Source organism: Propithecus coquereli, unplaced genomic scaffold (genome assembly GCF_000956105.1).
Source record: "Propithecus coquereli isolate 6110/MARCELLA unplaced genomic scaffold, Pcoq_1.0 Scaffold66, whole genome shotgun sequence".
Classification (NCBI taxonomy): domain Eukaryota; kingdom Metazoa; phylum Chordata; class Mammalia; order Primates; family Indriidae; genus Propithecus; species Propithecus coquereli.
Genome location: NW_012152618.1, coordinates 5,866,201 through 5,893,934, shown reverse-complemented (window position 1 = coordinate 5,893,934; position 27,734 = coordinate 5,866,201). Strand labels below are relative to the sequence as shown.

General features: G+C 41.3%; 1 protein-coding gene across 1 annotated transcript in view; it reads right to left on the bottom strand.

The window, feature by feature from the left end:
- The window catches only part of PCNXL2 (pecanex-like 2 (Drosophila)), a 275,717-nt gene that overhangs the window by 80,268 nt on the left and 167,715 nt on the right, over positions 1-27,734 (bottom strand). The window contains exons 22-23 of the mRNA XM_012660166.1: positions 22,437-22,545; positions 17,344-17,473 (exon numbers count right to left, since the gene is read on the bottom strand). Of these exons, the coding sequence (XP_012515620.1) occupies positions 17,344-17,473; positions 22,437-22,545 (239 nt within the window). The remainder of the gene's footprint in view (positions 1-17,343; positions 17,474-22,436; positions 22,546-27,734) is intronic.

The following is a 27,734-nucleotide window of genomic DNA, read 5'->3' as shown; positions in this document are numbered from 1 at the left end:
ACACATTATACTGGAATCCAATTATAAAATCATAAAGACAGTACCATAGAATCACAAATCATATGAACAACTTTGTGCCAACACATTTGAAAACTTAAATGAAATAGGTGGTTTTCTTTACAAGCTTAACTTACTAAAACTAACTCCAGAAGAAAAAGAAAAGCAGAATAGACCTGTAACTATTAAAAAATAGAATCAGTGGTTATATAAATGTCCACATATAAGAAAATACAAATATTTGACAAGAATGATTTACAAAAATAGAAAAAAGAAAAGAAGGTGAAGGGAAAAAGAGAGACATGGAGAGAGAATGGGGGGACAGGAAGGAAACAGAAAATAAACTAACTATATTGGAAAACAGGAGCACAATTGCATACATTACTCCATTGTTGCTATTTAGAAATCTTCCATTGGTCATACTGTTATTACTCAGCATGTATTCCCTCTGTTGTTTCTGAATGCTTTGAAGATCTTTTCTTTGTTGTTATTGGTACTTTGAAACTTCACTGTTTTGTGTAGGAATGTGGATTTATTTTTGTTTGTTATGGTCAAGACTTAATAGATTCCTGAATCTGAGAATTCATGTCTTTCATCAATTTTGAAAAATTTATATTATTTTCTTTTAAAATTATGCTTATTCCTATTTGTTCTATGCCTTCTTCCAGGAACTTCTCGTAGACTTCCAGTTGACATCTTATATTTTATCTTCCATATCTCTTAACCTCTCTGGAATATATCCCATCTCTTTATCTTTCTTTGCTGCCTTCTGGGCAATTTTCTTAGATTGCTTTCTAGTTTATCTATGTTTAATGTACTATTTAACTTGTCTATTATGCTATCCACTTTAATTACTATATGCATTTATTTTTATAAACTGTTCTGATTCATCGTTTTTATAGCCTATGGTTTTATTTCATGTTGTATGACTTTTCATTCTAAATATATGTACGATTTATTTGTTTACTAGTCTTTAGTTTTGAAAGGTTTAAATCTTCTGTTTATTTTGTTTGCTGGCTCTTGTTTATGACAAGTGTTTTCTCCTGTGTTTTATAGTACTGGATTTAGAGCTCTTTTCCAGTGGGTGTTTTACTGTGGGATTAGTTGAAGATATGACCTTTGAGAATAATTTACATTTGCTTCATCAGTTATTCTAGGGGTATTATACACCGGGACCATTTTTATGTTAATTTCTCAACTTGAGGGTTTCCAGACATGGGTAGTGTAATTTTGGACTCCAAGTCCACATGTGACAGGCTTATCATTGTCTGCTTTCAGTGGAGACGGTCTCCATTCTGCTCTCTGAGGGGCCAGTGGAGCTTCCTTGTCCCTCCCCTGTGTTGGACGTTCCATTCCATCACTGAGGAGAAAGACCTTCAGGGTTTCAGTGTTATATGGAAGTCTCAGTTCAAACTTTCTGCTTCTGTAGCACTAAGGCCTCTTCGCCTAGCCTGGCATGGGCCCACCTCCCACCCTATTCTTCCCAGGCAGTGACAATGGGTTTTGCTATTTTCTGCTCCATCTTTGTTTCCAGCCCTTGGGAATTTTCTAACTCTCTTGCTATGCTCACACATGGATTTAGAAGGAATTTTACTATCTATAATTTTTTGGTACTTTTAGCAGGTGTAAAAGTTTTGAGGTTCTCTAATATGCTATATCTCTGGAACAAAAAACTTATTCTAAACCAGATTTTCATAGAGGAAAGAAACATACTTCAGTTATACAACATTTCAAAGTAATTCATTTTTAAATTAAAAAACTAAATTCACTTACATTTTCTTCACCTTATGCTTATAAGGCTTGCCAAGTTTTATACCACTCTCTGCACAAAGAGTCTGAATCAGTCTTTTTCTCTCTGTTTACATTCCCTCAGCTCTTTTCTGGTCTTCTCTATTCTCCGGTAGAGACACTGTAAAACACACTCAGTAACCACATTGTCCTCAGCCTACCTCAAGGTGAAGATTTTAGGATTCTGTGTAAACATACATGTGTGCTCACAGGCAGCCATATGGGCCCAATAAGGCGAGTCTCTTAGCTCCTAATGTTATGGTAAAAGTTTATTTCCTGAAAGTCTATTTAAGGCCTGTGATGAAAGAATACCTCGTTACACTGGTATCCATCATATTATGTTGTCGTAATACTCACCATATGAATCTGCAGCAGAGAAAGCTAAGCATGAATAAGAAAATGAATACACGCAGATTTGTTGTATTCATCTGGAAAGATGCAATTGATGTACTTTTCCTTATTCCTCCACTTGGTACAACTAAAACCTTGGATTTCAGATATAATAAAAACACCTTCCGAAAAGTAAAGAGAAGAAGGCAGGCCATCTAGGGATCGTGGGATCCAAGGAAAAAACAATGTTGTAAGTTCAGTGCCTTTGTTTTTCTTTTTGCCTCATATATCCCAGAAACACCAACAGGACTAAAAGGAAAAATAAAAGCCTCAACTAAATGTTGCTTTTTCTAGTCTAGGAGGCAGGAAAGAGGCAGCCTACCAAGAAAGAAAACTGTTAAAGAATAAGCTCTCTATAACAGCCAAACACCACAGAAAAAACTGTGGTCCCATGCCTACCCACACCAGCAAAGTCTGAGTGGGGAACCTAGAGTTCTTCCCTTGCCAGGCAGTAATAAGGTGCCCCTTCACCTCCTGCTGAGATGGTATTAGAAGAGACTTAGTAAAGAGTTCACAGTTTCATCCCTCCACCAAATAATAACAAGGAACCTCACCCTGCATTCTCAGGAGTCAGATGGAGTCAACCCCATCTAGAAGTAACAAAGCATCAGCCCCCTTTCTCCTGCCAGAGTGGTGTCAGAAAAGCCAGCTGACATAAAAGTGTAAATATCATCCGGAGTCTTGTAACATAGTATCTCAAAATGAATAAAAAAAGTGATAGATGCCAACATTTAGACAACAATGACAAAGATTTTAAATTGGCAATTCACAAAAACATTTCAATGAGCAATTAAGATTGCTAGAAATAAATGGAAAAAAAAAGAGTCTCAGCCAATAAATAAAAGAAAAAATGAAAAAGAAAAGAAAAGAAAGCTTCAGCAAAGGAGTAGAAGATATAAAGAAGAACCAAATAGAAATTGTATAAGTGGAAAATACAATCAACAAAATTTAAAAAACTCAATGGAAGGGGTCAATGACAGAATGAAGGGGATAGAAAAAAAATCACTGAACTGGAAGACAGAATAATAGATTTTTGTTCACAATCTGAACAAAAGAGAGAAAACAGATTTAAGAAAAAATTAGCAGAGTCTCTGAGATCTGTGGGACTATAACAAAAGATCAAACATCAGAGTCCATAAGGGGAGGAGAAATTGGAGATAAACTCAAAGAAATTCACACCAAGACACATTATAATCAAGCTTCTAAAACCTAAAGACAAAGAAAAACTCTTAAAAGCAGCAAGAGGGAAACAATATCTTACACACGGAGGAAAAAATTTGAATGATTGTAGATTTCTTATTAGAAATTGTGGAGGTGAGGAAGAAATGGCATAAGTTTTTTTTTTTTTTTTAGTGTTGAAAGATTTGTCAACCCAGAATCCTATATCCAATGAAAATATCCTTCTGGAATGAAAAAGAAACCAAGGCATTCTCAAATGAAGGAAAACTAAGAAAATTTATCAATAGGAGATCTACCCTAAAATAATAGGTAAAGAAAGTTCTGTAAAGAGAAAAGACATAATAAATGAACCCTGGAACATCAGGAAAGAAGAAAGAACATGATAAGCAAAAATACAGGTAAATACAATAGCTATCCCTTTTTGTCATGAACCTTCTAAATTATGTTTGATGGTTGAAGCAAAAATTATATACATCCCTACGCTGGAACTACTCAGTGATAATACGGAACAAACTATTGATGCACACAACAACATGGATGAATCTCCACTGAATTATGTTGAACGAAGACAGTCAATCCCAAAAGGTTAAATCTATATGGTTCCATTTATATAACATCCTTGCAATGACAAAATTATGGAGATAGACAACAGATTAGAGGTTGACAGGAATTTAGAAGGGGGTGGGAGCAGGAAAGCAATGTGCGCGCCTATAAAAGGGCAACAGGAAAGATATTTGTGGTGATGGAAATGTTCTGTACCTTGAACATATCAACATCAATATCCAGGTTGTGATAGTTTTGCAAACTGATACCATTGGGGGAAACTAATAAAGGGTATGTGGGCTCTGTCTGTATTATTTATTTCAACTGTATGTGAATCTATAATTAGCTAAGAGGTTTAATTTAGAAAAATTTGCATAGTTAATTAGCAGCCCTGCATTTATTTGACTCCCGTGCATCCACGTGCAATTCTTAGCTCTGATTCTACACTTGCTCACACCTCACATTAGGATTGCTTCTCCCATTTCAGCCAAAACATCCAAGACTATTCAACATTTTAAATATAGAATACGAAGTCCGACTACTCATTCACTGGAAAGTCATAAATATTTAGGGACTGAAAAGTATTTCTTCTTTTTCAGCAAATGCAACTAATAAAAATAGTAATAAAAAAAATCCAAGTTGCATGTGGTTGGGCGAAGAGTCAGCCAAAGGGGAACTGAATAAATGGAGAGGCAGAGGATGATGACTGACACATAAGGATGAAATTATCAGGGTGCTGCTGGGTTTCCCCCAAGTTCAATTTGACAGATTTAAGGTTTTTGACTTCTGGCTGTTATACTGTTCTGGTAAAAATAGGTCCAGTGTCATTTATTTGAGTGCTTCATTTAGGGTTGTGGGTGAAACTTCTGGTGAGGGTGAAAACACATTTATTTTATTCAGGAGTTACCTGTGGTGTAAACACAATTTGGACCAAGAGGAAGCAGGCTTTTGGAATGTAGTTCCCCACACAGCAAAAAGAAACAGGAATCCCTGGCAAGGCAACTGCAGTAACGTGGGCAGTGACACACTCCGCTGTGATGAGTTAACTCAGGTCCTTCAGTTTTCAGGGCCACTTGTCTCAGAAGAGGCAGCAACTTGAGAAGACACATTGTCTGAACATAATGCCCATTATACTGGGTGCACTTTTGTAGCTGAAGAATGCGGCATTTGATAAAATCACACCAGCAATGTTTTGCACTAAGAGGGACTTCACTTTTCCTTTGCTATTTCTTCTACTCCCAAAGCGTGACACTGTACTTTGCTCACGTTAAATCTTAAAAATCTGTTGCAAAATCAAATCTAACTAAAATTATGCTGTACTCCTCATTCTACAATCACCTTGAGGCCCCTTGTCAAATCAGTCACACCTTGACTAAACTTATAAATGAAGAAATGTATTATACGCAAATTTGACATTTCATGTGTGCAAAATAATTTGGCCTGGAAACATTATATAATATCAACTATAAGGTGGGGAAGGCAAGAATAAACCTGCAAGTTTAAGTCAACAAACGTGATTTCTACCTCTCAGATACAATATATGTACTTGGGTGATGGGTACACTAAAAGTCCAAACTTTACCACTGTACAATTCAATTCATCCATGTATCAAAAAATCACTTGCACCCCCTAAATCTACTGAACTAAAGAAATGATTTCTGTTTCTAACTTGGTTTATGATGTATTAAATGATCTGAGGGGTGTAAAGGAGAGAATCACCTCATTTTTCTGATCCCCAGTTTTCTGAATGTATAAAATGGCAAATAAACATAGCACAGGGCTTTTGGCAGGAAATCAAAACACAGAGCCTCATCGATGACTGCCGACTGCAAAACTAAACAAAGCGATCGCGTTAGCCGCGTAACAGGCCAGTTACCCAAGGCAAGGGCGAGTGACAGAGAGAATAGAAAATAGTTTTGATGTCGCTGCATCAGTACGTCTGGGCATAGATTTTCTTTTAGGGGGAAAAAGGGAATAGCATTTTTTATTCTGAAAATGTTTTACATTGGTTTTCAAATTTTATTTTTCAAATACTAAAATAGGTTGTGTCAGATCTTGGCTCTGGGAGCACAGGAACAAAAGTCAACAGAAAATTAGTTCGTTTATCTCTCCTGGCCATCCTCCACCCTCCACCCTCACCAGCTTTTGCCAGAACAGGTGCTCTGAAAATGGTGAAAGAACATCCTCAGAAGGCTTCCCCAGTGGCTTTTGTTGATCAATGATAACTTTAGAACGTGAGTGTTCTATCATTCTGGACTGCTCTTAAAATTAAACTTTCTAAAAACTTCATTTTCTACCCAAACAATTTTCTTTGATATGCAACTTTCTTTCCTTCCTTTCCCCCAAACTTCAATGTATACCTCTCTCACAAAGTCTTTTCTGAATACAGGAAAATAAGCTGCAACTATGCAATCTCTAAAACAAATAACAATAATTTTAAAAAGCAACCTACTAAAGATATTACAAAATGGAAAAGGGATAGAAGACATAAAATTGCCCTTATTTTTACAGGGTAATTTTTTCTAATTCTCATGTATGTGATTATTGTTACAATACTGGTCATTTTTCATTTAAAAAATCACAAAGAGGAGCATCTGTCTACTTAACTGAGTTTGCAGAAAGAGCCAAACACAGCAATCTGTACGTGCAAGAGCTTTATAGACCCTATGGTGTGGGGATGATGACAGAATGTTTCCAAAGTGACGAGAAAAATAAAAAGAGGATGACTTCCTATGCTCACATTATATATTAATTCCACTAATGAGTCAAGACTGCTGTGTACCAAGAAGCAGTAACTAGTATATGTAAAGCCTGGGCAAGGTCTTTGCTTTCAATAAAGTAGGATTAAAGTCAGTCTTGGAAACACGCTCTGAGTAACAAGATTAAACAAGCCCCACATGATTTCCAAAATCCTATGGAATGAGTTTTAACACAGAGCCTCCAATACAAAAGTCCCTCGGTACCCAAAGTGGTCTTCTGTTAATAAGGCGGAGGATGAGAACGCACCACGGTGTGGCCTGTAACACTCACTTTGAGTATCAGCCAATCTCAGGGAAGACGTTTTAATTAGAAGTGCTCAGCAGTCTTGGCCTTGGGGAGTGAACCCTCACAGTCCAGATGCCCCAGATCTGCCTGAGAAATCTCCTGCATCACGTATGTTTGAGTTACATAGTAAAAGGGTTTAAGACAATGTAGATTTAAAAACTGCATGTTTCCTGCCTTCCTTTGTTTAGAATAAATCAGGCCCATCTCCAACACGTTCCTAAGAGCTGGAAAAGCTGAGGACTCTCCTCCTCTCATTTGCTGGGATGATCCAGAACAGGGCTCTGACCTCCTGCTGTACGAGACCCACACTCCCTGCAACCATCCATCAACCTGAATCAGTCACAAAGCCTTGCTTCTGGGTGACCTTGAGGAGTCAGCAGCCCCAGACAGCTGGGAAGCAGCTGGGCACGTCTGACTCCTTCCTGCCGTCGCGGCCTGCTTCACTACTCTGCGCTTTTCAAATACTGTAACGCTCAGCAAAATGTAACAGGACCCTGAGTAAAATTATGCACCACAGCACAATGTATAATAAGCTTAAACCAGTGCTATTTGGGAAATTCAACACACTGGAGTTCCTCAAAAGCGTCATGTTTCTGGAATAGATCTGCATAATAGCTCCTCTCCACACCTCAAGTGTCAAACTTATGCATGCGAGTTTTCTCATCCGTCAGTAAAACAGTGGGATGGGGCCAAGCTCATCGTTTAGCTTCTCAGAAGCAAGAGCGCTCAGACGCAGACCTGCAGTTCCGGCTGAGGGAATCTGAGGCAGGGAGGTGAAGAGGAAGGACTGGCCTAAGTCACAGGGCATGTCAGCGACAGAGCTGGCCCTGAAGTGTACAACATGGGACGCCAGGCACATTCTCTGGCCTTCTAGACTACTTAGATCCACAGAAATATGGCGAGGAAGGTCTATCTTTGTGCCTAACTGCCTAAATGTAAAAGGTATGAGAGAAGGATCCCTTTGATAAAAGCCATCACTTACTTTTACTAGGAGTCTTTTGATTTCAAGTGACAGAAAGTGCAACTCAAAATGGTTTAAGGAAAATTCAAAATTCAGTGGCTCATGAAGCCGAAAGGTCCTTTGGAGCCCAGGTGGACTCAGGGGCTAGAGTGGTGTCATCAGGATCATTGTCTGTGCCCCTCGCCCTTGCCTTCCTCCACGTTTGCTGTGTTCTCAGGTCAGTTCTCACTTCATGCTGACAAAAGGGCTGCCAGCAGTGGCAGGCTTGCATCCCACACCACTGGATCCAATGGGAAAGCAGAGATTCCCCTTCCCTGCAGGTCTCCCACTCCTAAAAGTCCAGGACTTCCTCTGGCCAGGCAGAAAGAACAGAACTCTGGACACCATGGTCCACACCTTTGCTTTGCTTTTGGTCTATGGCTTTGCCCTGGTGGCCATGCTCTCATTGCTTGACTTATTTCTTGCTTGCCTGTGGCCTAACGTGTCTTCCCAGAGTGAAACGAAACATGAGGCAGGTACAGAATCGCTGCCAGCTCACAGACTTGGCCCGTACATACCAAGACACTTGGCTGGTGTTTATTGACTGACTCTTGAGCTCATTTTGGGCTCCTCAAGACTGAAGTCTGTCTGGATTCCCCCATTTCATCATCCATAACTAAGAATTTTTCTTGCTGGTTTCTCCTTCTACTTCTTTTGGAAATTTTGAGATCTGGTCTAGTTCCCGCCTGGGCTCTGCCTATCAATCCTGGGACTCGCTGTTTCTGCAAACATGGTCCTGCGGTGGTTAATCCTGAAACAAGTCTCTTTCATTAGTACACACACAGACACACACGCACACACACACACGCATCCTTGTCTTAGTCATTTTAGGCTTCTGTAATGACTACACCATAGACTGGGTGGGAGCGGCTTTTAAACAACATGCGTGTATTGCTCACAGCTCTGGAGGCTGGAAGTCTGAGATCAGGGAGCCAGCATGGTCAGGTTCCAGTGAGGGCCTCTTCCAAGCTGCAGACTGCCAACTTCTCACTGTGTCCTCACACGGAGGAAAAAGGGCTAGAGAGCTCTCTAAGGTCCCTTGTACAAAGGCACTAATCCCATTCATGAGGGCTCCACCCTCATGACCTTTGCACACCCCAAAGGCCCCACCTCCTAATACCGTCACCCTAGTGGGTTAGGATTTCAACATATGAATTTGGGGAGGACACAAACATTCATTCCATTGCAATCTTCAAGGCGACTTTCATGCATATGTACATTGCTCAAAACTCACATTTCTAGATGCATCCAGACAACTCTGAGTCCCTTTTGGGGAGGAGGATTCCTGAAGACCTCTCATTAGCTTCCAGTTAAAACGAGAGCATTTTTTTGATCCCTTTCACAGATATGGGAAGTTACTTAACACCCTAGAAAATCAAGGGCAAGTAGTGGCCTCAAATAGGAATTTCTGGAATCATACATTTAAAAAGAAAATTGCATCTGAATTAATTAGCTCGACTGCCTTTCTGGGCCTGGGACTGCAGTCAGGACCTCAGAGGGTCACTCATTTTCCATGAGTGTCATTGAGGCTTCATTGCTGTTCTCACACCTCCCTGCTCAGGGTCTGAAGCTGCTGAGAACCAGGCCAGGCACACAGAAGCATCAGGAAGCCTCACTTCAGGAATAGGAAAAGACAAACCTTAGAGCCGATGACTTGCTCAGACCTTGCAAAGTGGCCCTCACCACGCTCTCCTGTAGCCTGAAGAGGGGGAGTCCATGCTTTTGAGCTCCGAGCCTTTTGTGGTCCAGTGATCACAGTATCACAAGTACGAAAGCTCAGCCTGATGACTGTAAGGACAGTCTTGGAAAGTTGTGTTGCTTCTGACCTGTCCAAGCACACCGAGCGAGTGGCCTCGGGGCTCTGGGCTGGCACCGCCTTCCCTTCCAGACAGGCCCCCGGCCATACAGGGCGCTTGTGACTTGTGATGGCACCTCCCTTTGAACGCTGTTGTGGACAAACACTTTAACTGTGTCTCTGACTCTGTGTGTGTGGGGGGTGGGTGCATGTGTGGCATTTGAGAGGTTTCAGGACATAATGGAAGGTGTTTAGGGCTCGGGATAAGACCAGACCCGGGTTAATATCCTGGCTCAGCCGCTCACTTGTTCTGTGACCTTGGGCAAGTTATTTAACTTCCCTGAGTTTCCTTCTTCCGAGCTGTCAAATGAGAAAAATGAAACTCTGCTTCCAGAGTGGGTGTAAGGACTAGAAAGAATATATTAGAGAAGACGAGCAGGTGTTCAATAAATACAAAAAGATGAGTGTTGTTATTCCTACTGCTGCTTTGCCACGGCTACCTTTATTATTATCATTAATAATAATAGATCCAGGGCCTAACATACTCCTCAGTATGGGTCTGAAAGCTCTAAAGGAGCTGCATGACATTTATCTCAGCAGTAACTAAAACCAGGGCATCAAGCAAATACAAATGTGTTGAATCCTTTGCCAAGGTATTGCCAGGCACCTGTGAACACACCCAAATAAATTATGGGGTAACTTAACTGCAGGTTGAAATATGTAAATACCCTCCCTGCATAACTTTAAAGGGAGGGCAAGTTTTAATTGTAGGGCTGTATTTTAATATTCATCCATAAATCATAATAAGCTGCCTGCTTTGTACTTAGGACAAAAAATGCCTTTTGAGAAGATAAATGCTTTGTACGATTTTGCAAACCACCCTTAAAATAGCTTAGTAGGTGGAAAACATCCAGCAAAATCCATTTTGAAAAAAATAAAAAATAAAGTATGAAAGTTGAGAACTTCTTTCTTTCACTGTCCTATCGAAGCCAGGCATCCCTGGCTCCATCCTGTTCACCATCATTAACACAGCACAAATGAAGACCTAGGTGGGGACAGGTGGGGACGGGTAGTCCCATCTGCAGCCAAGGTGAGGAGGCTGGAGAGATGAGGCATGATGTGGTGGAAACCAAGCTCCCTGGGCTGGAATGCTGACTTAAAACCAATACGATGAGAGTTGAGAGGGAAATGTAAATTTCTTATTTTCAGTAAATCACACACAGACACACACACACACACACACACACACACACACACACACATGACTGGGATGATAAAAACTTGGCTCTGCAAAGTTTGCAAAATAATTGAGATGTTTTAGATTTTAAAAGACATAAATGAGAGGACATTTGGTTCATGGAAGTAACATGTCCTACTGAGAACTGATTAGATGACATCTGGAACGGGTAATAAAGTCGGGGCTAAGGGTGGGAGGGGTGGAGCCAACCCGGTAAACATCTGAATGTGGGCGACTAGGATTCCCGAGGACTGGACCATGGGAATCTGTTCCTTCACACAGGGAAGAGTTAGGACTGTTTAGCCTGAAAAGGGGATGGCAGAGGAAGGAGAGCTGCCTGCAGGCCAGTAACGAATGGCAGGTGTAGGAAGCGCCTCTTGCTCTAGGTCGCTCCAGGATCTGCAGGTGTATCCAGATGGTTGTGGCATCCAGGTGACAACACAAGGAGCAGATTCAGGGCAGCAAAGAGCTCACAGCTGTAAGAGACGACGCTCGCAAGGGCTGCTTAGTGAGGCACAAGGACTGCTCCACCAGGAGGGAGGAGAGGCGGAATGACGCCCTTTCCTGGACAGTACAGAGGGGACGTGGCGGTTCCTAGGAGTCCATGTACCCCCACGTCTATGTCACCAACCCAAGAAAGGGCTGGAAAATAACACAGTGAGATTCGTGAGAGCTCACCAAGACTAGTTGAAATATTTAGATCATATATCTTGTTGTTGGATAAACCACAAAACGGTGGCACTCAGAGAGCCTATTATTCCACGAAGGCAGCTGCGGTGCCTGAAGAACAGAACTGGGGCTCTGTGCCGGCTGAAATAAACACAGGGCCTGAAGGGAAAACTAATATCTATGGGGCATCTCACAGATGGGACACAATCTATATGCGCGTCATTCACTGGTTGGTAACGATTGTGTTCTGCCATTTCAGAGAGGACTTTAAGGAGGTTGCAAGTATATCTAAAATATGTCTGGTCACAACTGAATTAAAAGTTGAATGAGAAAAGATGGAAGTATAGGGAAGGAGAACAATATGAGGCCAGAAATGTACGTGTTATACATAGAAATGACCTACACATTTTCCACAGGGAACCATGTCTCGTTCAGCGTTTATGACTTCTGGAAGCCACAGAGAAATCATTATCCCATTTTACAGATGAGTGAGCTGAGGCTCACGGACTAAATCATTCCCCAAATACCTTACCAGGCATATAAGCTGAGATTTAATCATGGTTTGACCACAAAGCTTGTACTTTCTTATGTTCTATCACCACCTGCGGAAGAGCTGAGGATGGAGTAGAGCTGATTGTCTTCTTGCTGGCCAGGGCAGGTCCGAAGACAGCATGCAGACCATTTGCACAGCGTGATTCCTACTGTTAAAGGCTGGCACGGTACACTCACATAGATAGTGCTTAATACACATTTATTGTAGAGGGTAATCCCAGAACAATGGATGCAATATTTTAAAATCCATCTAGAGAGTATCCTAGAAATGTAACAACCACGAAAGCTATATTTTCCTTTCGGCTAGCTCTTTCATGTCTCTATGAATTTTACATTTTATAGAAGATTTTTGACATATCAAAACAAAACCACTGTTAATAGGAGTTTTCATTCTTTCAGGATGCCGAAAATAGTCAACTCCTTTAGGACAAAGACGTTTGCTAAGATAACTAGGCATGTGTGCCATATACTTTCTGGCTGAAACATTTGTTTCATGTTAACGACAAAGTTTGGTTATTTAGCGAATGTTTATATACAGAGAGAAGGATGATAAGTCATAATATCAGAAGGTGTTTCTAAAGCTTTCTAAAATCCTCTGACATAGGGGATGTATTAATATAAACCCAAATCACTATTATTGCAGTGCATTTGCTGTGGTTGCCTGGAATTTAAATGGACATACCAGGCAGAGCTCATCAAGGCAGATTTTAAAGACCTTATTAGGCAAGACCACTTCAGTTGAGTAGCGAACTTTCTAGCTCCAGCAAATGCAGACGCAGATTCAGATTATTTTTCCCTCTGATATAATATCGTTGGGCTTAATTCATTTAAGAAATATTTATAGAACACCTACTCTATGCAGGGCCCCATAGAGACACAAAGGTGAAAAACGAATGAGTTCAGAATTGAAGGTGCACACGGTCTACACCAATCCTGGGTAGCATCTACTGATGGCCATAGTAACAAATTTATTTTCCAGAGGTGACTGCTACAATACCTCTCATCCCACAAGTTCCTCTTGAACCTTACCACGTACCCATCAAGAGGCAGAGCATAGGTTCTCTCCCTTTGAATCTGGGTGAGTGTGGACTTGCCTGTAGACAACAGAATGAGACAGAATGGATGCTGGGGAACTTCGGAGGCTAGGTCGGGAAAAGCAAGGAAACTTTCACTTTACTCACTAGGACACTTGTGCTGGAATCCTGCAGCTGCCATGCTCTGAGGAAGCCCAAACTATCACTAAACTACAGGCCACAAGGAGAGGTTCTGAGACTACGTGAAAAGGGAGGGAGATGTCCAGCTAGCTGTTCCAGTTCTCTGCTGTTTCCATCTCAGTCACCATCTGACCACAACTGCATTAGAGACTCCAAATCACAGCCACTCAGCCCAGCCCTTCCCACATTCCTGACCCACAGAAACCATGAGATATAATGGTTTGTTGTTTTAAGGCACTAAGGTTTGTGAGATTTGTTATTCAGTAATAGATAACCAGAACATAAAGATAAATTGTTATAGGAATTTAGGGAAAGGAAGAAAATTACTAAATAGGGAGACCAGGGCACCTTCATGGCCAAGTTATCATGGAAATTGGGCTTTGCCAGGCAGGTGTGGATGGGAAATGGCAAGGCAGAGCAAGCGAAGGTCATTCTGTGTGAAGGGCGCAGTCCCAGGAAAGGTTGGGAATGAAAAATCCACAGTATGTGAGGTACAGAAAAGTGCTGTGGGAGATGGGCTGGACAGTGAGCGTGAGAAGGGTCTGTATCTGTGCTGCCCAACATGGTAGCCTCTCATCACAGGTGGCTGTTTACGTTTTAATGAATTAAAAGTAAACAGAATTCAAAATTCAGTTCATCAGGCAGACGAGCACATTTCAAGAGCCATGGGGGCTCGTGGCCACCACACTGGACAGCCCACGTTGCCACATGGGGCAGCACAGACAGAGCATCGCCATCACCCAGAGCTCCTTACCGGACAGTGCTGGTCTATGTGGCATTTCTCCTTGTTCCTGAGGCCAAATGAGGCACTACAGGCTTTTGAGGAGAGTGACATGCTGAGAGCTGTGTTTCAGGATGGCTACACTAGGGCTGCGTGTGGGTAGAGAGTAGTGAGCGGGTTAGTCAGGAGGCTGGGCTAATGAGGGAGGCAGGGGACACACTGGTCGTCTGCCCCAGTGAAGCACAGAATCGGGGGAACAGGAAGTCTGCAGGTTTCAGGACAGGCCAGTTGGGGGGAAAACAGACCAGCCATAGTTACCAGGTAGCTGGTGATTGACTTATCATTCCCTTAGGGTATTAAAATGGTTTCCTTATAGCACAGGGCTCACTGGAGACCTGCAAAAACCAAAGTCAGCATTAAAAGACCTGAAATAAAAACCGGGAGTCTGGAAAGTAAGAGAGCAGGGGTGAAAAGGGACAGGAGACCCAGGAGAGGGGACTGTAGGGGGCCCCCCGACACACACACCCCAGGTTGGGGGTGGCAGTTCACTGTGGCAAACACACTCACTAAAGCTCTGGAGGAGAGTGTCTTTTAGCCAACACTTTTAAAGTAGTGGAACAACTAGTAAAAAGTTAAAGAGAATTAATTACGCTAACTGAGTGCTCCTTTGTATCAGACCGAAAAGAACAGCTAATTAGAACAGCTACGTATAAACTCTCCAGAAAGAACACTAGAAATCATTAGTGTTTGAAATTAAAACACACACACACACACACATACAAAAATGGTTGAAAATAGATAGAATGAGCTTTCCAGAGTGTTTGCAAGGATCCAGATGAGATTTCCTGCCACTTCCTTTCCTGGTACCTACCACTCTGCTGTCCTGAATTCCAGCCACTGATCTTTTAAGCAGATGGACCACAGAATTCCGTGTTCTGATGCCTCCACGAAAGGCAACAGCAGACCTTCAGCAGCCTGGGCTTTGTACCAAGAACTCTTTCCCCCAAGGGAACTGAAATATTTCTTCCACTTGGCTCCTTCAGAGAGACCTAGTAAAGGGTGGACATCCTTGTAGATGCCCAGAGACCCTGAATCCAACCTATGAAGAGGTCAACCAAAGGTAGACACCCCCCTCCCATGCACAACATAGTGCTAAATTGTGTTATTTATTGAGGAAAAGTATGAAACACAACAGAATAGGTTCTTTGTGAGACTGAATAAAGAAACGTAACTCTTGTCCTAGAAGCCTATATGTTTAAGTAAGCCACATAAACTGACAATTCAGATGTGAATGTATCACTCTAAAAGGATGGCTGAATTTTGGAGTGAGAAACCTAAATAACAAACACACAACTTCTCCCGTGCAGGTATCCGGACGCCCCCTCCACACAACCTCTGCACGAGGGTTTCTCCATTCCCACTTCCACTGCAGGTACTTAAAATCCTTCCTGACTCAACTGGGATGTGTTTTGCTTAGATCGAATTGTCCCATGCCAGAAAGACTGATATCCTGTCTGAGAATAGGAGATAAAGAGGAACCTTTTGTACCGAGGATTAAGTTTAAAATAGTCTGCACTTTCCCTCCCTGTATAAGTAAAAGCATGAGAGAATGCCATTCTCTTATTTACAAGTATTTGCACTGTCCAGAAGTATCACTTTCAGAGCTCCAAAAAGGTCTCCCTCAATTTCTTTCTGCTGAAAAACATTACAGACAAGCCAACACTGGCAGTTTACTTTTTCTCGCTGCCTCTGTAAACATGCATATCTCTTTAAACAAATGCAAAAGAGCAGCCTTGTGTATGTGTATATTTCAAGACAACTTACTTTTATTGCAAAAAAATCGACCTCTCTTAAAAGACGAGAAATCTTCCAGGAACACGAGGGACCTTCCCCCAGCCCTCCTGGTCTTCCAGCACTGGCTGTCTCTAGTTTGGTTAGATTTCCCTGAGGCACCTTCGAATAAGATTGCTGGAAGGAGACGCACCCCATCCCGTCATGGTAAACACCTGCTCACATGGGTCGAGGTGGGACAGGGACTTCTCTGAAGAGCAGTCAGAGAATCATCATGTTAGCTCAGGCTCGCATGGCCCTGTTCTATGAGCTTTACGTAGAGTAACTTGTTTTCTCCTCACAACAAGTCTATGAAGTAGGTCCTGTTATTTCATCCCAATTTACAAATGAGGAAAGAAAGGCTTGAGGTCATCAGTGTTAAGCAGTAGAAGTGGGGAGTGAACCCAGGCAGGCTGGAGCCCAAGGCTGTGTTCTAACCACTACACCATCCTCCCTGTATCAGAAGGATGTGCATTTTATAAACCACCTCACAGAGAAACGGGAAACCACAGATCTCCTAACTTAATGTCGGCCTCTGTGAGACGTAAAATGGCACGTTGTGAAGTGCCAGAGCTCTGCAACCTACAAACACGTTACAGAGAAAGGACGAGGGCTCGGCTGGTAAATCAGGGCAGAGCGGATGTGGAATGAAGTGTCACCCCACACGCGGAGTGGCCGAGGGTCTCTGCTCACCGAAGACGGCCGGGCTCCCAGGCTGTCCTTCCTCCTCTAGCTGTTCTCAAGTCCTTCCCCCACGACAAATCATTAAGAGGTCTTTAAAGTTACTTAGTGAACCATGTCTTCTCACCTTCCCTTAAAAATTATGCCCCCATTCCATCAATAACTGTTTGCTTGAGGAAATTTATAACTGGTCTAAACAGTCGAGAAAAAGTGAGGAAATCATCGTCTACAAGTTTAATGGCACCCAGAAAAACCAGTGCTGTCTTTTGCACAGAGCTATGCTGAGAGGACACTGTACGGAACTGCACGGTAGGAGGCTCACAGAAGGGATACTATGGACAGGGAGAACATGCGCCGCCCAGGGGCCATCTCAGCACATCTAATGACATGAACAATGGCTTGTTAAACAACCTTTCCTAGGTCAACTGCTAAGATCTGGCAGCGATAACTCACTTTCCCTTCACAACTAGTGAAACCTACACTAGCATCCGATTGCCAATTTGCAGCCAGTCATGTTCTTTCCAGAGCCCTGAAACCTCGGAGCTGGGTCAATGCACTGAGGAAGTCATTAAGGGAGACAGGCCTGGCCAGCCCCACAGCAGGAGGAAGCCTGAGCCAGGGACCTTGAACAGAGGAAGGAAAGGGAGCCTTCAGAAGCGCAAATCTGAGCAAAGCAAGTGAGCATTGATTTTAGGATCTTACTTGTAGTTTTTCTCCCAGAATTTCACCGGCCGGACATATGATGTAAGGAAAATGACACTCCCAAGAAATGGGCTCAATGGAGTAGAAAAGACTGACGTGGCAATTGTCTGGAAGAAAAGCATGGCTGAATCTGAGAATGTTGAGTTAAGGCAAAAAAAATTCATTACTATATTTTTAAGATATTAGTTCAGATTTTGACTAGTTTTCATTAAAGCCATTTTCTTCACCAAAGAAAGAATAAAGGACATGCATTTCATCTCTCTATGTAGAGATTTAGAAATATAAAGCTTTCAGTAGTGCCCTGCTAGGTCTCATTTCACCACCACGTAAACCAACTAATTCTCATAAAAATCCCAGCGGTCTCAGTCTGATTCATGGCAAATATTTAATATCTAAGGATTGAAAAGAACAGTTTCTTTTCATTAAGATATCATTAGTTGAACAAAACACACTGGGGTACATTTACTAAAGTACAAAGTCACTTTATGAATAACTAAAATTAAATTATACTTTTTGAAAATAAACATATAGCATTATTTGGGAAGGTAGCCGTCTCTGTTTCTCAAAGAATCTTCTTCCATTATTCAAATATATATGTGTGTGTGTGTATGTGTGTGTGCGCGCGCGCACGTGTGTGTATCTCATGCATTGAACACTAATGGCTCAATTCAAGTCATGTCTGGTTTATAAGCAAAAAACATCTACACATCAAGTTACAGCATTTTGTGGGCCAAGTTGCCTCTTTAACATTCTTATATCAGTTTTGCCTTGGTTTCACACATCCTGGTTGCTCAGGGAGGTAATTGCTCCATATTAAACTCATTGAGGCTATCGTATTTGGCTTAAAACTCCAGCAATCCAGGGGAAGGATCCAGAAGCCGTGGTTCTCTGAATAGGCAGGTCTTCCCTGTCTCATTCCATCATTACAGGCTTGCGGCTGCCAATCGCGTCCCATCTCTGTGGTGCAGGGGTGCTGTGGGGTCTGTGGTTGGAAGAGCAAGAGAGAACCGATGGCCAGAATCTGTGGGCACGGCAGAGGTCAGCGGAGGGCCAGACTGCCCGGGTCCTACATATACACATCCTTCGTGTCCCAGGGGATGAGGACTTGATTATTCTACTACAGATCTGATCTGACCTCTGACCTCCTACTAGGCTGATCTTCCCTGCTGGAAGGTGGTGACGGTTGCATCTCTCTCACTGCTGCACTAATAGGGGTCTTATTTCTGTAGCCTGTGTTCAGAAAGTTCTGGCGGAGAGTGAAAACGAAACGCTTGGCACAGAAGCAGAGAAGACTCCGTGTCTCATTATCAAGAACACGGAAGTAACTCAGGCTGCTAAGTGCTTTAACATAACCAAAACATTAAGCAAGCTATGCAGTAAGGGTGCAATGGAAGAAGGGATTCCTTAATAGCCCCATTTAAATGTAAAATATAGAAAAGGGAGTGAGACTTGTGCTGTCCACACTTTCCCATACATTTTCGTAGATTTTAGATCAGATTTTTGCTTCAGATGTAACTATGTCTTTGTTTTTGCTTTCTAGTTACTCCCAAACATTTTCAGGAGTGAAATGACACATCCTCCATTAATAATCCATTCCAGTGTGGAATTGTTTAGGTATCAAAAAAGATCTCTATTGTGCTGCAATTTAAATCCAATTCTTTTTATTTCCACCTAGGTTCAAATAGAGAACTAAAGAACAATATGCTACTGTGATATCTAATATCACCCATCAGTTTCCTCTTCTGAAAGTTGAAATTACCTAAATATGTCTACCATGAAACACAACAAATTAGCTATGCCCCTTGTCACTGGAAGAAAGGGGAATTGCATGGGAGAAGTCACTGAGTGAAGGTATTGAAGAAAATATTAGAAAGCAGAGTCAGGTCAGAGGTGGAGTCCTGTGAGGGAGGGGAGGAGGGTGAATCCCCGCACCAGGCACAGAGGATGCTCTGGGGCTCGCAGAGGAATCAGGACGAAACCAAGTAGAGTCAGAGCTGAGTGGGGTGTGAGAGGGGCTGATATTGCTCTTCTTTTTCATTCTAAAATTTCCCCCAAAGGTTATGTCGTACATATTTTAAGTGCCAGAAACAATTATGTAGAAATTAAGAAGTGAGAAAATTGGCGCTAGCCTACAAATAAAGTTCGGTATGGTAGGAAAGGAAGCAAAGTTTAACAGATCAGAGGGAGGGCAGAAGTGAATAGAGAGGATATTTTATTGGGGGAAAATCAATAAAGAAATACAAGATGCCCTGGGCAAATACGACAGGCTGTCGCTATTACTGGTAAGGCAATGCCAAGAAATAGGCGCTCCTAAGACTAGCAGACATCTGAAACTCCCTTTACTTCTTTACAAGAAAAATAGCCAAGAGGGTAGCTTAAGAGATACATGGTGACTCTTTTAAAAGCACATTTAAAATGAAAAGGTCAACGTCAATAATTAAAAGATTTTAAAGCATTCATTAGAAGCTCAAAAGGGTGCTCAAAGTTGAAAGCAGCCTTCCCAATCTATGGGTTTAACAGAGATAATCTGGCTAAGTCTGTCTAATTATCAGGAGACAATGGTCTTGCGTGGACCCTACACGCATTAAAAGGGTGAGCATTCTCATCTCTCCCTGGAGGTTACAAGCTCCAATGCTAACAGAGGCTACAGAGGGAGAAAACAAGCTTGTACTGGAAAAAGCAATTTACCAAACAGTGCCCTGCTGGGCTGGAAGCTAATTCAATTCCAAAACAGAGCAAATTAGTCCCTTCTCAATGCTTAGATGGTGCCCACAGCTTCTTAATAGAGTGATAAAATAATTAACATCTCAAAATTAGTCAAGATCCAGGGCTGACATTTAGTAACTTAATAGCTTCCTCTGGTGGCATATATATCCAGTTTTCTCAACTATTTATCTCATTATATTCTGAACAGTATAACGTTGGCCTCCAAGTAGCAAATATCTACCTTTACAACTGATGAAGGATGGGCAGATGTCCATGGGTAAGGGGGAGAGGGTAAAGACCCTGTCACTCGGAACACAACGTCAGCGGCCAGCCTCCAGGGAGGTCAGTTCGAAGGCTCCATGTCTTAGTAGAAGGGGAGGAAGCTGGTGTCACTGACAGAGCCAGTTTTAGGAATGAAGCAAGGGATTAATTGAGTGTTTTAAAACAGAACTACGAAATGGCCAATAAAATCTGCATCTCAGACATTTCAATTTCATAAGGGAATGCGTCTACACATCTTGAAAGTGCTTAGATTTAAAGCACACTATGTGCAAACAGATAAATCCTAATGCTGCTTTTATTCTAATAGGATATATTAAGTGCCAAATATTAAGTGCTTTTGTGTGAACCCTCAACACACATACAGGGCAGGTAATTGAAAGTTATGGCTCCCCCGTCTCAGTTCAGCTGCAGAACTACAAGGACTAATTAGAATTACTGAACTCACCTAACCAGGCAGAAACAGCAACAAGAAACGCTGCAGAGAAATGCAAGTCCAAAGTTATGACAAAATTGGGAATCATTGCTTCAAGTTTTAAATTCTTAGTGTGACTCCTCAGCCACAAATGTGCATTAATCTAATCATTCTCACTGAATGAACGTGCTTTAAATTCTAGACAGGAAACTTTAGATACACGTCAGAAATAAATAAAAATCACCTCAATATTTCACCTCACTGTCTTTGCTTTAAAAGACTCTGTTCAGGAAAACAGAAATTATTGGCATTACAGAAAATGATTGCAGTGGAAGGGAAAGGGTGGTGCAGAAGCCCAGGCTTTTGCAAATTTTTCCCCCTTAACTTTGTTCTGCCAAATAACCTTGAAACACTTTAGAAATATCAGTGCAGGTCTAAGAATAGGAACACAGAACAATGTGCATTGTGAGATCAGCTCTCCGTATGCTTAAAAATATGTTTTTAAAAGAAATGAGCCTGGAGTAGAACATTTATAAAAATCTAGAATATGTTATTACTTAATGATTATCCCAAGTATGTTTCCCTCCCTGTACACAAAGTTCAGGTCCCAGAGATTCTTAAGAATGGTCTTAATGAGCCTTGTGTAAATTTCTTAGGAAGGAAAGCTATGAGTGGTCATTAAAACTAGCTCACAGCAGTCATCACGATTGCCAGAGTTTAGAACTGTGGTTCACACACACTAATGGGCACAAGAATCACCAGGGAATCTTGTGAAGGGGTAGATTCCAGAATTCTACTCTGTGAAATTTGAAAGTATGAGCTGGGCCCAGGAATCTATTTATTTAATAAATTCCTCCAAGGGGTTCTGATGCAACTGATCCTTGAACCACCTCTTGGGAAACACAGGTTTACAAAGTATAAATTCAGCAGGAAGGGAAAACTTTCAGGGCAAATTTTAAGACCGAGTCAATTTTTTAAAAATTAATCTTTCTTTTCAAGAGTACTTTTATCATTCTCTTTCTCTCTTTACACAGATGCATGCCACACACACACAAACTTAGCTATCGTGATCTTTAGAAGAAGCATCTCAAATTGGTTTCGAAATAAATTAAAATTATTATTATGTAAACACTTTAAAATATATAAGGAAACCAAAGCTTCTTGGCCAATAGCAACTGCAAAACCATAATTTATTTTTTTAATCTTCAAAAATATTTGGATAATTTTGTTGTACCTAATTCTGAGTTTTTGAATATAACTAAAGTATATATACCTTATAACCATACTACATAATAATATATCATTTATAATAATATACTGAACACATCAACCCCATCCACGTTTAAGAACAGCAAATCGATTTGCACTATTTTGTACAAGTCAACAATCATTTAAGCAGTAACTTTCCATTTAAAAGACAGGATAACTTCATGCAGACCTGGGCATGAGAAAGGGAAGGATCAGAAAAATAAAAGTAACTCCTGAATATGCATTAAGAAGCAGGAAGAGTTCACAATTAAGAAACATTGTTTAAGCTAAGTGGTCTAAAGGGAATCCAAAGTGCCTCCTCATGTCCCCATTAAAATGTAATCTTAAAGACTAAAATCTTTTCATTGCCAGGGGTCAATGAAAAGCTTGCTGCCGTAAAATGTGAGTCTCAGCTCGGGGGTGAAAATAGAAGCAGAAAGGATACGAGGGATTGCAAAGAGCTGAGCAAACACGTGAAACGAAGAACCCCAAGCCATCTGCCAAGGAGCCACATATGTCATGACGAACTGTAACTTGTGAAGCAGGTCCCCGAGCTGAAAGCAAAAGAAGAAAAAGATTCATCAGAGAGGACAACAGTGGTAACTGCGTCAAGGTCATTTAAAGGACATGTGTGACAGTTAGAACAGGACAGGGAAACTATTGTTTGCCTTCTTACTCTTACCTTCCTTTGTCTCATATGCAATGCAGCCATTTAATGATGTTTTAAAACAGCAATAGGCTGATCAGAAGAAAGCTTGCATGGTTAATCCCAACAGATACATTATTTCAACCTATAAGGGTAGTGTATCTCTTTGTCTTTCTTGGAGGAACAATCACAGCTTGGTCTTCCCTCCTCCATACTGGATCTTTTAGAGGGACTTCATACGGAAACCTGTCCACATTGACATGGTCGAGGTTTTGTATATTTATCTCATTTTACCTCTTTAGCAGCTGTTGCCGGAAAAAATAGCTCCACACTATTGAATCGCAAGTAACAAAGTACTGTAGAAAGTCAAGAAAGGATATGAAAGCTGTCGTGTTGGCTAGACAGGCCAGTGCAAGAAAAGAAGTAGCTCTGGGGAGAGGCAGAGAGTGGAGAGGAGAGACCTTACATGGACCAAGGACGAACATGGAAAGGTGAACAGGCTCGGTGGCTTCTGCTGGAGACTGAGACAGTGAATGTGCAGGGGAGGATGGAGAAGGACAGACTGCCCTGACTGCACACCTCTGCTTTATGGTGAAAAGTGACCAAAACTCTGCTGCTGTCACTTCTAGATTCAGTCAGCGTCCCACCAGGATGTTCCCCCAAAATCCACTCCACTCTTCATCCATAAGGGAAACGTCAAATGGCATGATGTGTTTGTTCTTAGACTGGCTAGCATTCAAGACAATAAATACATTCACCAAGGCCATGCATATGAAAAGAGAAGGAAAAAACCAGAATTTTTAGTTAGGCCCAATAGCCATTATACAGAACATCAGAAGGCCATGACGAGAAGAGAGCCAGGACAGGGAAGTAGGGCATTAAGGAAAGGTTTGCGGAACCAAGTCGACTTAGCCCTTCAGTGAGAAGCCAACCTCATGATTTTGGAAACAAAAGATGAGGTGGCTACAATTTATTCCATGAAAATGTAATGACGTGAAAAAGAGGTTAATGAAAATCCTCTCCAAATCTTCCCCTCATTTTTCTTGTTCTCACAAATATTCTGGTTTTGGAGAAAAACTTTAAAGTAAAATCAAATGTTGTCGGCTAGGCTGTGGAAGATGAAACAAGGGTAAAACGTCTCTCAAAGGCACAGCAAATACACACAATCCTTGAGAAGGCATCTGGTTACATATAGAACCCCTGGGTTCTAAATATGCGCACTTAGGACTCTAGTCACCATCCTAGCAACAGGGAAAGCTGAAGAATTATAGAGAGAAGAGAAGATGGCTAAGGGAGAGGGAAAGAAATAGGAAAATGGGGAGGATGAAAGAAGGGATAAAGAAAATAAAAGAAAAATGGAAGACAAAGGACGATGGTGTGACTAGGCTTGGGGAACTATAAAGGAATATGAATTCTTGGAACGGAGATGATAAGTTTGGTTTCCCTCATAACTTTTCACTTCCTTTTCTCTTGCTCACTTGCCTCAACTATAGAGGGTTGATCTCAATTGGCTTCCAAGTTCTCTCAGAAAGGCCACTTTGGTTTTAATCTTGGGGCTGGTTTAAGCCTCCTGAATCCATTCTGGATGGGACCTGCAGCACCTAGTGCCTTCGAGGGCCTGACAAGTGACAGAACAGCATTCTACTCTACTGTGTTAGCTGGACGTCCCAACTCGCGGGTTTACATACAATATGGCCTTTTCCTCATCACCTTATTTTTTACCAGTCAACAGGTGACACATATAAAGCAGGAGACTGGCAGTTCCAACACAGATTCAAACTCCTGACTCACTCTGTGAAAAGATATGATTTGCTCTAAAAGCCAATATCATTTCCACTCATCTCTACCATGAACCCAACCAGAGGAGGAAAATGTCAATTACCCTAAAGAAGACAAGACTTCTGGGTTACAGCAACAGCAAGAGTCCTGAGGAGTGGTGGTGGGCTCTTTTGCTCATGTAGACGTAACCAAACTCTATCAGACAAAACACCTCTGGATTTGAAACCCTCTAGTTGCCCCACTATTAAGAATCCATAGTCTAATTATTAAGAATTAATCTTGCGACTCATGCCTAGGTAAAAATGGCAAGCATGAACAAGATTACCTTCTGTGATGTATAGCCCCCAAATACCCTAAAAACAAGTGAGTTATGGAAAGTTACTCTTGTTGGGTTTCCTGTGCATTATCTGGGAGGCATTTAAGCCACCTTCTGAAAAAGCTGATAAGTAGGTCAGGCACAGCAACTACAATCAGACAGGCTGCCCCAGGGAAAGCTTCATCTGCAAGTTTGAAGCTCTAATAAGTTAAACTTTGCTGAGTTATGATTAAATGAATCTATTATAATTATTTTTGCTTAGCACAGCAACTTGTATTTACACATAAGCAAAACCAGTAATCAGACATCTAAGGATTCCAAGCACAAGCACTCTTGTGCTCTAATTGCAGCCAGAGTCTCAGGTATCTTTGTTCTTTTACTATGTGTCTCTATTCCATTTTTTTTTCAGGAATATTGTGAATAAAATACATGCTTTGTAAAAACTTCAACATGAAGCTTATAAAACAGACTCTGCTGTTCTCAATCATTGAAGAAGCCAGCTCTCCTGAATGTCAGTTCTTTATGTAGCTAGGATTCCTCCACAATACAGTAATTCAATGCTCTCCCACAAAACCCACCAGAAGAAAGCTGTGTTCTAGGTGAACCAGATGCCAGTATCTGGCAATGTTTAAGAGCATGGACTTGAGCGCACTCTACCTGGGTTTGAATCCCAGCTTTACCTCTGTTTATAAATTTCTGCATCTGTACGGTGGGAATGGTGATAGAACCTTCTCACAATGTCACTTGTGAGGACTAAGATGGTTTCATCTTGGTTAAGGACTTAGGACAGTACCTGGCAACTGTAAATGCTACAGAAGAGTTTGACAGGTAAATGTTAAGACAAATGAGATACCATATTGGGAGGATGTACTCTGCTCAGTAATTTTAGAGCCCTCTTCCCCACCTCAAACTGAAACTTACCAAGTCCAGGTGCTCTCATTTTCCAGAGAAGGAAACCAGGCTCAGGATTGCTTAGGTCAGACAGCAAGTTATTGGCCCATTTGAAACCAAAGGTCAAAGTTCCTGATTCTCCAGCTAGCAATATTTTTACCACCAAACTTTACCATACCTCCTCGAGGTCATGGGCCTTCTGTGAACTACAGTAACATAAAAAACCTGCCTGACACGAAGGAGGTCTGCCTACGGAAAGGTCTCCTTCATCCCAGCCTTCCTGCAGACAGCAGAGACGCAGGATCACAGCATGGACGTGAGAAAATAAGGCTGCAGCCACTGTTCTTCCATGTGCACAATGATGAAAGACCCCGATCCGCTCTGGAACATCTTTTTCAGTATAAATGCCCAATTAATAAAATATGATACCACCCAACAAGCTTGGTGACAGTCAGGGGATCTCAAAGAGGCAGACTGCTGGGTTACCTGTGCTTCCTGAATGCACAACTCCAAGAAGATTGATTTGGATCACATATTTTATTCTTAAAGTGTGGAGAGGCATGACCCAGGTTAAAAAAGATTAAACCTTCATATTTTCCCTTTACACTTTGTCCTTCTCTTTTAAGGGTGAAATCAGGTAAAAGAATGAAAAAGGCGTGTGTATCAAAACAGTGATTTCGAAGCACAAATGGAAACCTAAATATTAATTATCAATGAGAAAAGTATATGAAGAGGCACTTTATGTACCATATTGGCTATTGTGTATAAAATAATGAACTATTTAAGATAAGATTTAATGGAAACAGACATCAACACCTTTCTAGTAAGCGTGGCCTCATGCAGTATAACACTGTGTGGAAGTACTTTAAATAGAAATCTCATTTAGATTAGCTATGCATCTGCATCTTCTTAGACAGTTTGAGGTCTCTCTCTATGAAGCTTATCTCATTCCCAATGTTCTACTCCAAGATCTTAAATCTTAGTCCCATTTAAATGCATAATAAACTTTACAAGTTACTAGAGTATGACTATAAGGGAAAACAAAATAATTTGGGTCTTTTCCACTAAAAACATTAGAAAAAGAGTAGAGAAAGTCACAGTGGAGTAATTCTGGCTGTCTCCCAAGGAAAGACATCATAAATACTCTCACTTCAAATGATCTATTTTGGAAATATCTTTTCAATTAGGCATACAAACTGTTATTTCTCTCCTATAGATAGGAAACTCAATCTGTGTAAATCCACAAGCCATCTTAAGAGAAGTGTCACCAAATAATGGTGGCCCCAAAACATTTCCTTGCTAATACAAGGTATATGTCATCTTCACTCTAGGGCTCGCTCTGCTGTGCCCCCCGATGAAACAGATGACCATTTATTGAACTCTCTTAAATGTGGGCATTGTCTTAGGAAGCTGCACATACGCTATTCCATTGATTAAAGCACAATTTTCCCTCCCAATCCTAATCACCACCTTTTCTCCTGTTGTTCTAGCCTTACTAATCTCCCAGATTAGTTCTACCACTTGCCATTTTTTGCATTTTGTTGTCAGATTCAGCTAGTTTCCTTCTCAGGAAGATAAGCGTTCCAGTTAACTTCACGCCAAATTTGTGATGACTGATAACTTGAATTTGAAGGTGACTACAAGGCTGAAAGGAGTCACAGAAGGTGGCTGCTGAGGTAACAGGTGTGTGCAGTTCAAAAGGAGAGAAGAGTGAGGAAGCTGAGGCTTTTGAGTGCTTGGAACAAAGGTAGACAAGATGAGAAGAAATTTGGAGGTTTAAGGGGAACCAAATTAACGAATTCAGGAGGGAGCCCAGCTGAGGGATTAAAAGCCAGGAACAAAGGAACTGGGAAAAAATTATAAGATATTTTGAGGCATAACTGGTGATATGGAGAGAAGAATGCTTACGGAAGAAATGGAAAAAGTAAAGCCAGTGACATCTCAAATGTGGGGCAGCACTTTTGGGAGAGGGAAATCACCACTTTTATAAAATAACAAATTGGTAACAAAATATGATAATTGAATTTTGAGATATTAGATTTATTAAAGCACAAACGTTCTCAAATAGTGGCTGACTTATGAGCTAGAATTTTATGAATTAAATAAATATG